At 42.9% G+C, this 13082-nt stretch overlaps 1 protein-coding gene across 3 annotated transcripts; it reads left to right on the top strand.

Annotated features, from left to right (window-relative positions):
* The first annotated feature begins 374 nt into the window (after positions 1-374).
* LOC120949970 (TRPL translocation defect protein 14) lies at positions 375-11823 on the top strand. Of its 3 annotated transcripts, XM_040367640.2 has the most exons (10): positions 377-863; positions 1505-1572; positions 2332-2369; positions 2902-2939; positions 3878-4069; positions 7318-7446; positions 7532-7882; positions 7973-8303; positions 8400-8581; positions 9733-11823. In XM_040367640.2, exons 1-10 carry the CDS (start codon positions 815-817, stop codon positions 9795-9797), a joined length of 1443 nt encoding a protein of 480 aa, XP_040223574.1. In that variant the 5' UTR covers positions 377-814; the 3' UTR covers positions 9798-11823. The 3 variants fall into 3 exon arrangements, with proteins under 3 accessions (XP_040223573.1, XP_040223574.1, XP_040223575.1); XM_040367639.2 differs by lacking the exon at positions 9733-11823 and having other exon boundaries at positions 375-863; positions 8400-9719; XM_040367641.2 differs by lacking the exons at positions 3878-4069; positions 9733-11823 and having other exon boundaries at positions 8400-9719.
* The last annotated feature ends 1259 nt before the right edge of the window (positions 11824-13082 follow it).

A 13082-nucleotide genomic window follows, 5' to 3' on the forward strand; every position in this document is an offset into this window, starting at 1 on the left:
TTTGATACTGTCGATAAATATAATCACAATTCTCTTTCTGCGGTTACTGAAGGGGAAAGAGAATATTTTAAACAAGTAAATGATGATACTGTTGAAAGTTTAACAAAGGGTCTTTACTTTTAGAAAAACGAAGCACGAACATAAGCTGATACATTAACAAACAAATGGAAACTTTTCATTTGAGCCTAATTAACCGTCATCTTATTTAACGATCTTCAAGATCAAAATTTAAAAAAAACTTATGCATATAATGTATAGCTTTTTCATCAGTAGGGACCTGAAATGTCAAACGAAGTGTAGCTTTTTTTTCCTATCCCGAAGAAAGCCGAACGCAAACGGGCGATCCGAACTTTGGCAACTACCCCTTGATTACATCTGTCACGTCTTTGCCATTTGACTTTTGTGTGTGCGATGAGCGAGTTCACGCTCTGACTGGGGGGGAAAAATTGCGCCGCGTGTGTGAAGTGAAAAAGCCGATAAAAATGTATATATTTCAAGTGATTTGATAACAAACCCGCTCCGCGTAAGGCGTACCAATTGCTGCAACTAACACCAGTCAAGCCGCTCAAGTTCGGGAACCGTAGCTGTTCGTACAGCAGGCGATTGAAATACCACGCCACAGCGCACCTTGCCCCGGCACAATCGGCGAGGAGCATCGAAGGATATAGGCGCCTTTTCCGGTTTTACATAATTGCCGTCGTAGCTGAGACACCCGGAACCGGACTGTTGTGATCATCAGCGCGGTGTTGGAACCAAATCTCGCTAGCCAAAATCATCGTCATCACCATAGCAGCAGCCAGCAACGAGCAACAGCATGGACGCGATAGAGGAACGCAAGGTTTACCGCTTGGTGCTGACGGGAGGTGAGTGTGGGGGGGCAGTGAAAAATCTTTCAGCAAGCGATACGAAAACGGCATAGAAAAAACAACACACACACACAGACTGTTTAAATATAGCTTTCGGAACATGTGCTTCTGGGTGTTTTTCCTAGGGAATGTTGGTTAGCACACCCTTCCCGCTGGGAAACACATACTCGAGCGCGCCCGCACACACATACACATACTCATACACACACACTGATACGTATATTTTGCGGGGGTGCTATTTCCGGCGTGCGCGCTCTCAGATGTATCTCTCGCCAGCGATCCTGGTGGCCCTTGCCCGAGATGTTCAAGGTTAAGGCCGTAACAGGGCTGCCCCGGGGTAGCCCTGCTACCCACCGATAGCCCAGCAATCATGATTTCCTGTTGGGTGGGAAATGCATTCTCAGGCCTACCCACCGCTGGTTCCGGTCCGTTGTTCGCCCCACATGGCCGTTGCTGGCTCGCTAATTGCATTAGAGCGATCCTGTGTTTTGCATGTTCTTGCTCTTCTTCTAGTCACATGTTGAGCTTACTGACGCTCTTTCTCATTCTTCCTTCCGTTTTCTATGGATGCTCGCCCTACCGTTGCTTCCCGCGCTCATCACTCGTCCTCCTCGTCATCCCAATCACGTGTGGCACAGGACCGTGCGGAGGCAAAACGACGGGCCAATCGAGACTGTGTACGTTCTTCGAGAACCTCGGATGGAAGGTAAGTACTTTGGCAGTGAAATTGCGGGGAGCTGAGCCTTTCCACCTTCCTGAGACACTTTTGATTTGAAAGCGCGTGTTTCAATCATTAGTAGCCACAGTTCGGAAACTTTATCATTTGATCCTTTGATAGCACAATTAGAATATGTTTCATGGGTCATGTTTTGATGTTCATTCGATCGAGCAAAACAAAAAAACAATATACCATTCATATGCCGATAGCCGTTGTCCCAATAAAACTGTCATGATTTTGTGTCGCCCATGCCTTACAACTTGTCGTTCGATTATTGTTCGCTCATAAAGCCGACTTGATTTATTCATTTTTAATAGGCCTGCTGGCAATGTCATTTGTGTTGATGGGTAGTTTCATTAGTTTTCAACGCAAATTTATAGTAGCATGAGCATTGAAAGGGTTAACGATAAAAAGTTACGTTTATTTGTTTTATTTAGAACGTTCGATGGATGTTTGTATAATTGCTTGTTATCACAAATTCACAACCATTTTTAACTGTTCTTGATGCATATTATAATTATTTATCAAAATAAAATCAGCAATGTTAGTTAGCTATTTTTCAGCTTAAACTTAAACATAAAATGCTCTTTTTACAAGTTTCCATCTTAACATGTTCGTGTTTATCCGTACGCAGTACAGTCACATTCATTAGCAATAAAAAAAAAACCCATCTCAACTATTCGTCTAAAGGATCAAATAGTTTCTTCTATAGAATGGTTTTGTTCCATTTCTTTTTAATTTTTGCAGGTTTTTCGCGTGCCTGAAACGGCCACAATTCTACTCAGGTACGGTTTAGAAACGTATCAATATTTTTTCCCCTATGACAAAGCTTCCGCTGCTGCTCCTTGAACCGTTACAAATCTGGCATATAAAAATAGCATAAACACATCTTTATAGTGAGAAATACCACTCACCTGTTTTCTGTGGCTGAAAAACGTAAAATTTATTTGCTCTAGCTGGCTATAATTTATGTCAAAAATTTCACACGAATTTGCTTATTTATTGCGTCATATCGAATATCACTCAAATCGCTCAAACAAACATACAAAAGTATTAAGAAAGGCTTGCGAGCAAATTCAGCCTCTCGGCGTAGCCTTTTTTTCTCATTGCCACAGCGTTTTTTTTGTGAATTTTACTATTTTCAACTAGCATCTTTCCAGTAGTTTTTAATTTATAATAGCAGCTATTGACGTCTTAGAGAGAAGCCGGTACTAGCAGTTGCCAGTGCGTGAAGAAATTCAATGCAGCCGTGTATTGTTTAAATTTTCAAAACAAAATCGATTGATTGTTTCGTTCTGTCATGTTCTCGTTTTACAGCGGTGGCATCAAGTTCGCCGATTTGGTTGCCGAAGAAGGTAAGAAGCGATCGTTTAATGTTTGTTTTCAGTAATGCGGGGGATATGAGTTCCGGAACCACCGTGTACGAACAGAACAGCGCACAATCCCATCGCTTTCGCTTTCTTTGCTAGTGACACATGTTCGTGCTATCGTTAACATTTCATGTTCAATTCGATCTCACTACACGATGAAACAAATGCGTTGGAAATCAGGCTTGGTTTGATTGCGGAGAACGCTTTACAAGTAGCGCGGCAGTATAAACTCATTAAACATAATACATATTCACGTTTCACTACCACCAATCCATCGGCGCCCTGAGCTGTGGATCGATCGAAATGCAAGGACAACTTTATTGAAAATATTTATCCAAAGTTGGCTCTTTCAAATTGGTGTAGAAAGTTTTAACAACCCTTGTTTTAATGGGCATGCCAAATGCCAACCGATCACGATAATGAACAAGTTTCTAACCGCAATAATTCAAAGGTCACGCGATCTCGTTTGACAGCCGGCTGTCCATTTCCCTCCGCTTCGTTTCGGGTGGGAGGAGAGAACGTTCGTTTCATTTGGAACGATGAATTAGGGAAGCTCACACAAACCACCCCAATAGTGGCATGCTATTCGTTACTTTAAAACCTTAGATTGATCGATGGAGTTTTAATAGGAGACGTTATCATAAGGTAAAGCTAAGACAGTGACGATTTTTCGAAAAAAAGCTCTAACAGAAAAGAAAGAAATAGAACCAAGCTCATCGTATCATTAGATCATGGCAAAAAGGCTCACCCTTTTCGTCGTTTCGGGTATGCTTACAACATACTAGCACACGCACACCATATACCGCAAAACAAAACATTAAATGGCAAGCATTGTGCATTTCGCTTTTTGGTCGCTGAGAGAGAAAGAGAAAGAGAGAGCGAGAGAGCCCCAAACTAACGCCAAGTTACTTGTTTTACATCAGATCGAAGCAAAAAGAAGGCACACAAACCCGGCACATCCGCAGGCACCGCCGCCGTATCCGCCTCCTCCACTTCCGACGCCACCAAGCCGGCCGTCTTTAAGGATGGCGTCCCGGAGCATAGCGTTATTGATATTGACAAAATTACAACATGTCCCCGGTGTATGGCCGCCGCCGTCGGGAAAGTAGGCGATGGTGAGTTTAATGCGCGCTGGCAGTTTGTGTGCACAACACAGCACAGCACCCACGAAACCACCAGGCTCCAGGTCCGGGGTCCCAAATGCAACACACACACACACACACCCCCAACACACCATCTCCTTCTGTGTCTATGTGTGTGTGTGTGCGTGTGTTGGAGTTCGCGTGTTGTGTTTATGCTCTGTTCCTTCCTTGCCCATTGATGCCGCGATGCCGCTCGTATCACATTTGCTTGCGCCGTGTTGCTCGTTATCATTGTGTGAACCTAGCGACTAGATCGTAGTCATATGCTTTTTAGCCACTCTAGCGAGAAGGACTAATGGTCAGCGAGTAGCTAATTAACCGCCCCGTTTTCGCGTTTTATAACAATTGCATCTGTATGTTCCGTCATTCGAATGTGTTTCGCTTTGCCATCGTGTCAGCCATCGTCTGTAGAAAGGCGGGACATTGTATGTCCCTATTGGCACGCTTATTATCATGGGTGACCGTGACTAAAGGATTATTGCCTTTCATTAAACACTAATACGCCTTTTGGAGCATTTAACATGCTCCACGCATCAAACAGCTGTTGATAATATATCTGCACATTACTACCACCAACTAGTTTGTTTTGCATTTGTCGTCAGGCTTAGAAACAAATCTTATCTAAACTATATGCACATTCATAAAGGAGAACATTATAAACCACCGAGCTCTGAGAGCAAGGTGCTGAAATTGCGTCAGCGTTGTTTCCCATTTGACAGCTGCATAAAGTACGTAACAAACACAACACCCAAGCACGTGTTGTCGACGTACGACGGACCCGCAGCAAACAAACGTGTTTGTAGCGTGCTGCAGCCAATCGATTGAGTTCGATGCAAATTAAAATGATTGTTCAATTACTATCAATATCAGCTGACCGCGAGAGTGTGAGACCTGCTACCCGACCCCCGGCGTAACAGGAGCGACATTCTTTCTGGGCAGAGTATGCTGCGTGAATGTGAATCAATTTTACTTTCATTCCGCACAATGTGAGCATGTATATTGTGGTGTGAGGAAGTGAGTGTAGGTGTGTGTGTTATCAAAATGCAAGCGTGCGCGTCACTTTACATGCTACTTCCTATCGCATGATCCATGCACCCGGCGGAGCTTTGCCGGGGGTGCCTACACTGCACACAAACATGCAACAGGCCATTTCAAAGCCAAGGCGAAACGTGATAACTAAAGCGTTAAGTGGCGGCTGGCCGGGTTAAAACACACGTGGTGCGCGCGCCATCAAAATAGCTGCCGATACCACCGCGGCGGACTGTTTGTATATTGACCATGATCGCTTCGAACAGCTTCGAGCAATGATTTGCGCGCGATCAATAGCGTGATTACTGCTGCAAACTGGTCGCTCTACTAGAATGGAAGTGTACCAGTTCCAACCGAATTGGTTTGGTTTGGTATAGCAAAACATGTACGTCACCGATCGTCTTCGAATAGGACGTGGAGGTTAATCTCTGCGTAAGTTTCATACCAACCCTCCGACATTGTGTTATCGCGCGCGCTCGGCTTTTAGTAACGGCGGGAAGCTTACTCTCTTTCTCTCTCTCTCTCGCGCAGCAATGGTTACGGCACCACTAAGCGAGTGTGGCAGCAGAGAAGTGGACAGTGGACCGCTTTTAAATCGATGCTGCAATAAATGACCCACAGCAAGGACAACTGGGCGGCAGAAATTGTTGTGTAATTACGACGACGTCATTAGAACGATTTTGCTTTCCTCAGCCAGCTAAGTGGTGGTCAGTGCTTCGTGGGGGGGATTGTTTTTTTTTCTTCTTCTTTCTGTTCAATAGAACAGAGCGATTTGCGCTGTTTTCGTCACCGAGATGAGCATGTGACCGACACAAGCAGGCGTGATTCGTTCAACCAGTTTGTGATGAGTTGTGTGTTGTTCACCCTCTCGCCTACGAACAACAAGCTCTCCTCGGGCGGACGTTGTTTGAAGACGGTGTACTAGTAGCGAAATAATTATCGTGTACCGCGCGGCCCGTCTTGTCTCGTCCGTCTATGGCTCTAACGCTTATCAGCGGCGCAACGTTTTGAATATTTGCGTCTTGTGAGGAAGATTGATTATTTTTATCTGGCCCGGTTCCGTTTGAATTAAGGATACAAATTATATCGCGTGACGGTTGTGGGAAGAGGATACAGGCTTAGCGAAGAATCACAACCATCCTCACCATTAATCAGTCCGAATGTTGTGTGAACATGCAAAACGTAGCACATCGGACGAAGAGGGGGGGGTAAGATGTTCGCCTCGGTTGACAAGTTGGCAATTATCAGGTCCCTTGCCGCCGTGCGCGCATTCATCCATCTTTTTTAGCTCAGCCGAACGCCGACGGTGGTGAGCACAAGAAGCTGTCTTTCATTTTCATCTTTGTACCGAGCGAGCCAACGCGCCAAGCGGGGAGCAGCAGCGCGCCTTGGCGGTGTATATCGGATGGTTCGAGAAATAGATGATGCGGTTGTTGTTTATTTGGCCAACTATATTTACCAATTCCAATTGTATTTTCTTTTTTGTTTTGCCCCTGCTTTCCGCGCTCGCGATGATCGTGGCGTGTCGTAGGGGACCCATATGCACACCGAAACACACACACAACGGGTGAAAATGTATCGATTCTGACTGTTGATGATCATTCTATATTTAAAAGAAGCCGGTACGATCGTTCAGAAATTTCTATGCAAATGTGTGTTAGTGAGTGTGTGTGTTTTTGCATCACATGCACACACCACATTATCGCCACGCTGTTTTGAGTTTCTTTCCCGCGAAAAAAGTCGAACGCAAGGGACAGCGTGAGATGAGATCTGGGTGGTGTTGTTGTAAAGGCAGATGTGTTCGATATAATTTGCAAACATTTTTCCTGCTACCGCTAAACGCAGAAAAGTCGATGATGGATGGAATTAATCTACACGTCGTGTAACACACTCTTCAGCAAACAGACCGACTTTCTCAATCGTGTTGCAGACCATCGCTAATGAGCCTAGCCACTAATATTATCTAATCATTTCATTTGATTAATCGATAATCGACCATTAGACGATAATGCACCTTCAGCAGGGCTTGCTTTCATAATCATTCACCCTTTTTTCCAACGTGTTGTTTCTCGTGTGTCGTTGTTAAAATACGCATTGCCTTCGTGCGACTGTGCGTGTAAGCGATGGCTTTTGCTCATTGTGTAGAATTGATTTGTGTTTACTGACGACGGTCGCCCTTGTATCGCTTGCAGTGTACAAGTTTCAGGAAAACTTGCTCCGTACGATGATACAGATCGAGAACACATACTTTGAGCTGGGCAGGACGAGCAACAAAAACTGTTTGATCATCTGCGACCGTGGTTTTATGGATGCGAGTGCATGTAAGTATGGTGTTGCGCTAGAATCGAACCAATCCCAAACGAACTCGAGCAATCACATACACGTTATCTTCCATCTCCTTTGCAGACATCTCCAAGGAAAAATGGGATCGTATGATGCGTTCCAACAACTGGAACCCGGTTGAGCTGCGCGACAATCGCTACAATCAGATCATCCACATGGTGTCGGCCGCGAACGGTGCGGAACAGTTCTACGCCACCGAGGAACATTCGTGCCGGTCGGAAGGCGTCACACTGGCACGCGAGCTCGATTACAAGGCCGCGTCGGCTTGGATCGGCCATCCGTACTTCGATGTGATCGACAATTCGACCGACTTTGAGAACAAAGTGAACCGCATGATCGAATGCGTCTGCCAGAAGCTCGGCATCGATATTGGCGATCGGTTATCGATCACCTCGCGGAAGGTCAAGTTTTTGGGTAAGAGCTTTAGCGATGTATGCCTGCGTTTTTCTTTCTTTTTTTATATAAACATCCACCAATACCGAAATGTTGCTGTCTTTCTTTCAGTCTCTGGCCCAATGCCCCCCGATACGTCCTTCCCCGCGTTCCAGGACTTCGAGGTGGTGCATCATTATCTGCAATGCGCTGGACCACGCGTGCAGGCCCGTTTGCGCAAACGGGGACAGAACGGTCGCTGGAGCTACATCCACACGATACGCCGGCCGCAGCAGCACGGCCAGTCGATCGAGGTGCGCACGCAGCTATCGCATCGCGATTATCTCAACATGCTAACGCAGCAGGACGATGCGCACTTTACCATCTACAAGAAACGGCGCTGCTTCCTGGTCAACAACCAGTACTTCCAGATGGACATCTACAAAGAGCCTAGCCATCCGAGGTAGATATACGTGTCCCATGTACACATTGCGGCCATATTTTCACACACACACACACAACCCTGGACTAATGGCTCGCTGTGGTCTTGTTTTTACAGATGCAAGGGGCTGATTCTGCTGGAAACGTACACCTCGCTAACCGGGGACAAGTTGAAGGCGATTCTGCCGAAGTTCTTGAACATCGTGAAGGAAGTAACCGGACAGCCGGACTACTCGATGTTTAACCTGTCGCTGCGGGAGGACTGGAACAATACGAAGAAGTTCTGCTACTCGCTGCACGGTAAGAATACCTGTTGTCACCGTACGGCGGCCAGTACTACTACCAATACGAACACTACATCTACCACCACTCCCACCATTGCTACTGCCACTGCTACCACCGATACGGGCGTAGACAAAGCCGGTGAAGATATCGATGCCGCTGAGTAGGATACTTTCGATGCAGACTACATAGAGAGTGCTTAGTTCCTTAAACTCTATCCCCTCCCTCCCACTGCAGCAGTAGTCCCTCTACTCCTCAGTATGGTAGAAATAAGAAAAATCGCCCGAAAACAGCAGGCATGGATCGTGTGTAGCATTTGAACCGTTCCTCCGTTCTCCGTTTTGCCCCCCAACAACTACCTTTGCATTTTGTGGTGGTGATTGTCCTAACCCTTCGCTAATTACTAACCTCTTTTACTGTGCTATCTTTATGTGCATTGTCGGTTGTTGACTTTTCTTCGTGTACTACTGTGTTAACCCTTTTCTACCCCCTTTCGTGTATCATTATTTCATTTCAATGTTTGTTTTCTTGTAATATTACATCGATTAACAATTTTTACTTTAATTCTTCTTCTTTGCAATTGGAACTGATTGAATTGGACAATCTGAACCCTATTTGCCTCTGTGTTGTGGTACTGCCTCTTGTTGTGTAAATCGGTTGGTTTGGCTTTGCTCAGTTTGCAAAAGGTTAATATTTCCGTAATATGTATTCGATTTTTTTAATTTGATTTTATTTAAATGGCGTGTGCAACGATTCCTAATGCTCGTCTAACCTTTGTAATATACTAATGAAAAATGTTTAGTTTCAGTACTTCAGCATCTTGTTTTTAAGATCTGGTAACAGTGGTGTTTGGTTGTGTTCTCTTTGCTTTCTCTCCGTTTGCTTTTCGTTGCATACCAAATCAAAGCTCTCATGTGTATCGAATCTCTCAGCTCCTCCCTTACGTACACTCCACCCATCAACCAATCAGACGATACGAAATTTCAGCTAAAACCATGCGTACAAAATTCACCAAAATTTGACCAAAAAATGTTTGTTTCTTTCTCTTTTTTCTTTTCTCTTCTATTCCATTGTCCACCTTCTTGGTCTCTGTGCTTTTTTGTCTCTCTTTCTCTCTCTCTCTCTCTCTCTCTCTCTCTCTCTCTCTCTCTCTTTTCCAACATCGATAGATCAAGATGATGCCGAGGTGAAAACGAATGGTCATTCGCAGAAGATGATCAATGGTAAAGCGTAGTAGTACTAAAAAAAATGCGCAAGTACGACAGTGCTTGTGCGTTTTTCGTTGCGATGGAAAGTTGGGTAGAAGAAGCGCGAAAGTATGCGGGGCATGAACGTGTTTGCTTGAGGTGTGTGTAGGTGGTGGTTGCAGAGAGCCAGAGGTACTGTCGGAGCGGCCGAACGTGTTGTTTTTAGTGTGACTGATGAGGAACGAAGGTGAGGCGACAGAGGGCAGAGGGTGCAAAATTACTGATGATACGCGAGGACATTTGAGCCTGATTAGAGTATGTTTTAAAAAAAATATTGTATTAATTTGGTTTGAAGGAGGATGCCTTTATGGGACAAATAATTTGTTGAGCAAAAGCTCGTTTTAAATATTTTTCTAGAAAAAAAAATCCACCATCTTGTTTCAAAACCGTCATGTAACACTGATATTTATTCTCAAACAGCCAAAGCCATCGTAATATCAATAGAGTCACGAACGTGTAATGCGTAAATTTAACCGGTAACATGAAACTTACTATTTGTTTATTAAACGGTGTGTACTTTCAAAGCCTGTGCCTCCTCCTATTGCCTGCTACCTTGTGAATCGGGTATCGATCACCTCACTGAAACCCTGAGTTGTTTGAAAACATATTTGTTCCTTTTTTGCCCAATATTATAATCCTGTGCCAGTACTGATGAAAACTCAACCCATTTGCAAGCTCTTCTGAGTGCGAGATAATAGACTATACTAATTCCCAAACCCTCCAAAACAAAGGGTACCAAACAAAACACAATACTACCTCTCTACCTACCACATGCTGAAACATCAATTTTGCTTGCCCTTCTTTAAATATGCCATAAAACTACAATTCTTCATGCAGCAGCAAAAATAGTGACCGCGCCCGTTCCATTACTTAGAGCTGCTGTTGGTTAAATTACTTGAAATATGTGCAATTTTGCTTCGAAATACGGCATTTTCTATCACACAAACACACACGATGTCGTATCTTTGTTGATTTTTTGTCGAACATTTATTCGATGTATTCTCAATATTATTTTTTAAACCAACACCGCACGCTACTAATTGTGAACAAGTGATTTTTTCGTGTTTTAAACAACCAATTCAATAACACGAGCGGGTAAATGCATGTTTAAGAGTGGCCGATAAGACATGGTTTATCTTTTTGCTTGAGTCAATCGTTAGAAGATGCCAATGTACTTAAACAAAGAAATAGCGATGTTTCCACGATAAACCCGACACGCAAACGCGGTAATTAGTTTTACCCTCTCTGTTCAATCAGTACGTGTTGTGCGAGTGGTTATCTAAATGATTTTGTATCATGTTGTATGTGTTTTTCCGGGTTTTTTATTTAAATCTTCTTGTAGTCGATGAGAAACGCTTAGATCAATAAACAAGAATAATGGCCAACTGACATGATGAATTAACAATGTACTTATTCACGAAAGCTTAAGGGAATGGGACATTGTGCGAAATGGTTTTTATGTAGGGTCTATAGCAAAAAGAAAATGAGTATGCTGTCTGTAAAAGTAAAACCTGCAGGTGAAGACAACCAAACTATCATGGAATGCTGGTGGCACATTATTTTTGTGTGAATGTACACAAAACCGTTTTATCTCTACTAGCGAAATTAACAACAGCGCTGGCAACTAAAGGCGACTACAATTGGCCATCAATGTTTTGTAGTAGATTTTTCAGGAACAATAGATCAGCGCATCACCATGTTTAGAATTCGTAATGATAATACAGAGAGAGAGAGCAACACATTGCCTCCAGACATCAGAATAGAGATATATAAAAAAAGAAGATGATAACAACGTGTATAGAAAGAAAGACCACAAGAAACAAGCAAAATTAATGAAAATTCACAACAAAACACTGTTATTGATGTATTTTATATTAAAATGTAAAACAGTCCTGTAAAACCAAATCTTTCTGAAGGAACCACCAGCAGCAAAGCTATATTTCAGAAGAAAACGTATAAAAAATCAATATTGATGGTATTAAAACTATTAATAAACTATATGCAGTTCTAAAAGGCGATGGAGTTTCTATTACGGCTGATGACTGAAATGAGTTGCATTGCGAAGAAATCGTACAAAAGCAAAACCGAAAAACATTTACAGTGGAACGCCGTTTATCCAGGTACCTATTATCCGGCTGTCCGTTTATCCGGGCTGTTGAGAAATGACAGTTCAATACAAAGGTGACATTTCGTCGTGAGGAGGATATTTAAAAAACGGTTTTCAGAGCACATTTCATAATATAAAACGCTAAAATTCACGGCACTTTTGGAATATTCTCATTGGATAGTATGATGAGAATTAAAACTGGCTAGGTTTTATTAAAACAACACAAATAAAAAAAATACATCTGAAATTTATGATAAAATATATACTTTGACTCATTATCCATGTTTTCGAGTATCCGGGCGAGGTCGAGTCCCGATAAGCTCGGATAATCGACGCTCCACTGTAGCTCTGTTGTTTTTTTTTTTTTTTTTTTTTTTTTTTTTTTTTTTTTTTTTTTTTTTTTTTTTACAAAAACCTCCTTTTGTGGTTTCTTATATGTTTTACCTATTGTTACTTCTCACCTTCTGTTAAGATATTATACAGATTCTGCTGAAGGAATATACTTAGTGATTTCGTTTACTTTTTATACTTACTTACTTATCCGGCGCTACAACCGCTTGCGTTCTTGCCCTTCCTCAGGAGTTTTCGAAACCGCTCCCGGTTCCAAGTTGAATAGGAGACAGACAAGTCCGACCCCCTGGCGCAGACCTTTGGTAGTAGCAAAAGATCCTGAGAGCAAAAGATTTTCCATCCAAATTCACCTAGCAAGTAACGTTGGTCATTGCCATAATAACTAGCCTTATTCAGTTTGGCCGGGATTCCCAAAGAGCTTCCAACTTCCAAAAGACATGGCTATGCAAAATGGCCAATTTTTATTTTTAAAACTAATTATTATTTTGTTACTACAGTGGAGCGCCGTATATCCGGGCTTCTCGGGACTTGACCTTGCCCGGATATGCGAATAAAACGGATAATGAGTCTTTTTATTTTTTGTTTAAATGGATTGAATGGTTTCCATCAGTAATAATTGTAAAGAAACAGATTAAACTACAAAATAAACACGCTGTTATTGCATGCATAAACAACAGTTCATTATAAATAATTTTGTATGAAAGCTAATGAGCCAAAACGTATCCTTATTTTTGCTGAATTGTTTACGCTCAGTATGCAACTTTAACTGTCAGTTTGAGCTGCTTGGAAAAGGTACCGGTGATTTTCATGCCGC

Source organism: Anopheles coluzzii, chromosome 2 (assembly GCF_943734685.1).
Source record: "Anopheles coluzzii chromosome 2, AcolN3, whole genome shotgun sequence".
Lineage (NCBI taxonomy): Eukaryota > Metazoa > Arthropoda > Insecta > Diptera > Culicidae > Anopheles > Anopheles coluzzii.